The sequence below is a fragment of the Adiantum capillus-veneris genome, chromosome 12 (assembly GCF_014529385.1).
Source record: "Adiantum capillus-veneris isolate H3 chromosome 12, ASM1452938v2, whole genome shotgun sequence".
Lineage (NCBI taxonomy): Eukaryota > Viridiplantae > Streptophyta > Polypodiopsida > Polypodiales > Pteridaceae > Adiantum > Adiantum capillus-veneris.
In genome coordinates, this window is record NC_140942.1 from 12,163,908 (window position 1) to 12,165,899 (window position 1,992).

Here is a 1,992-nt window from a genome sequence, read left to right on the forward strand (position 1 = left end):
GCATCTTGCGGTGTGGTAGGTCTCACCACAAGATGAGTGCTTGGTCGCCTAAGGAAGCCGAGATGCCTGTGATGGGGCTGGAGCACCTGTCCGAGGATGGGGTGCTGCCAGTTCTTGCCCTTTGGTCTTTCCCTCGAGTGGTGGATCTTGTTTGGAACAGCACGCCCTCCTCTCTTTTGAGGCCATGAGAGTGGGGTGGGGGTGTGTAGCCAGGTTCTGTTAGAATGCAGGCGAGGGAAGAGGCGACGCCCAGGTATTGTGGAGAGATGGGATTGGGAGAGATTCCAAAGCAGCTTTGACCTAGTTGATTTTTTTAAACATCCTCCTAGTATCTTGGTATTTTGGTAATTTTCCCAAAAATGAACTGCCTGTAGCCATCCACGCCGGCGTGGATGGCTACAGGCAGTTTCAAGTTAGTGTTTCTTGCCTAATCCCATGCTATAGCACAACGATGAAAGGCTAGGGTAATTGTACAACAAGTTGCTGCGAGTGAATCCGCTTCCCTCCATGGCAACGGCGGCGACGGAGAAGCAGCTGTGCAGGTAGGGCAATTATTCATCAGCTGCATTAACCAATCACCTCGAGTGCTGGACACCTTAATGCGACAAAAAGGAAATGACTGCGCAAGCTAAAATATTGCCTGCACAGCCCGCAAAGCCTGAATCGCTACCACCTACGTTGCTACGTACATGACACTCACTCTCCCTCTGCGTCCAATTTTTGACACTATGTCTCACACGCTTCGGTAGCCCTTTCAAGTTTCCACGCCGACGGTTCACCATCCTAAAAGCTTGAAAGTTGGCACTTGAAAGCGCTGACGGTAGCCCAAGGGCTTTGATCCTGTTTCCTCCTTTCTAGAAAAACACTGTATAAAATCTTGAGCTCGGCTCTACTTTGCTTAAGGGTTAGCTTTTTAGGCCGCCTATGTGAAGGTGGCCCCTCTATCTTGATGCGCACAAGGCTCCGGTGTTCGGGAAATATCATTTTCACAAACATACAAAAATCCCTCCAAGACAAATATGAACCGGAAATTTTATAGTACTAGCCAATTTTTTGCAAAGTTACACTATTTTCCATGTATTTTTAAGCGGAATTTTCTCCTTCTTGCCCTCCCCTCAACCGGCTACTTTGATTTTGCAACCGGCTCAAGGCTAAGCTGAGGCACACTTTTCCCGAACACTGGCACAAGCTCACAAAAAGTGGCAAGCTGTCATTGTCAAGCACTCTCTATTGATAGAATCAGAGCCAAGGCCTAAGTATGTGCCCATTCAAAGAGAGGGTATCCTACCTTGCCTGCCTGCAGAGTTCGAAAATGGCCTGTCCTAATTGCGGCAGAGCCTCGTAGTTGGCTGGTCGTGCAAGATCGACGTGGCTTAAAATGCCAGTAATGTCACTGACAAAGGAGTAGGAGGAGCTAGGAGCCCACAGCAGAGGCATTGCAGCAAATCTAGTAGCTTCCATAGCACCGATAACAAAGGCAACCAGGGCTCTTCCCCCACTTGATGCTGATATTTCATTCAAATTTAGAGCTTGAGCGGCTTGTCGATCAATGCCACCATATATAAATCCCATTGTTCGGCCCCTCGCTCCCAAAATAAATCTGATATGCAGCTGTCAAAGATTGGCAAGCAATTGAGCCTTGTTTTCCCGCATAATTTCCATGCTCTCTCTACAGTTTGCCGACTCTCTTGCTTTATGATATGTCTGCACCACCTGATCCTGATCTTGAGTTTGAGCTCCCATCACTTGAGCTCCCGTCACCCTCACTTTAAGAATTGGCTCAAAGAGTAATATAGAGAAAAGGAAGTGACGCGAAAGAGTGCTTCATAATCACTGCACGATTCCAAATCTGATGTATCCATAATCCTATGGTTGCTTGCATTTGTAGCAGATGAGTTGGCTAAACCATTCAAGTCCTCCATGGACGCACTAGTAGGGGAGCCAGAGATGTTTTGCTTTCAATCCTAGTAACCAAAGGTGTTTTGTCATTTT

The 1,992-nt window shown here is 47.4% G+C and overlaps 1 protein-coding gene across 1 annotated transcript; it reads right to left on the bottom strand.

Annotated features, from left to right (window-relative positions):
* Positions 1 to 1,284: 1,284 nt before the first annotated feature.
* Positions 1,285 to 1,572, bottom strand: LOC147445328 (uncharacterized). Its single transcript, XM_086526002.1, has one exon. It carries the CDS (start codon positions 1,570 to 1,572, stop codon positions 1,285 to 1,287), a length of 288 nt encoding a protein of 95 aa, XP_086382128.1.
* Between the last annotated feature and the right edge of the window lie 420 nt (positions 1,573 to 1,992).

Excerpts from the sequence above, each read along its gene's own strand:
- LOC147445328 (XM_086526002.1), bottom strand. The coding sequence starts at position 1,572 with ATGGGATTTATATATGGTGGCATTGATCGACAAGCCGCTCAAGCTCTA.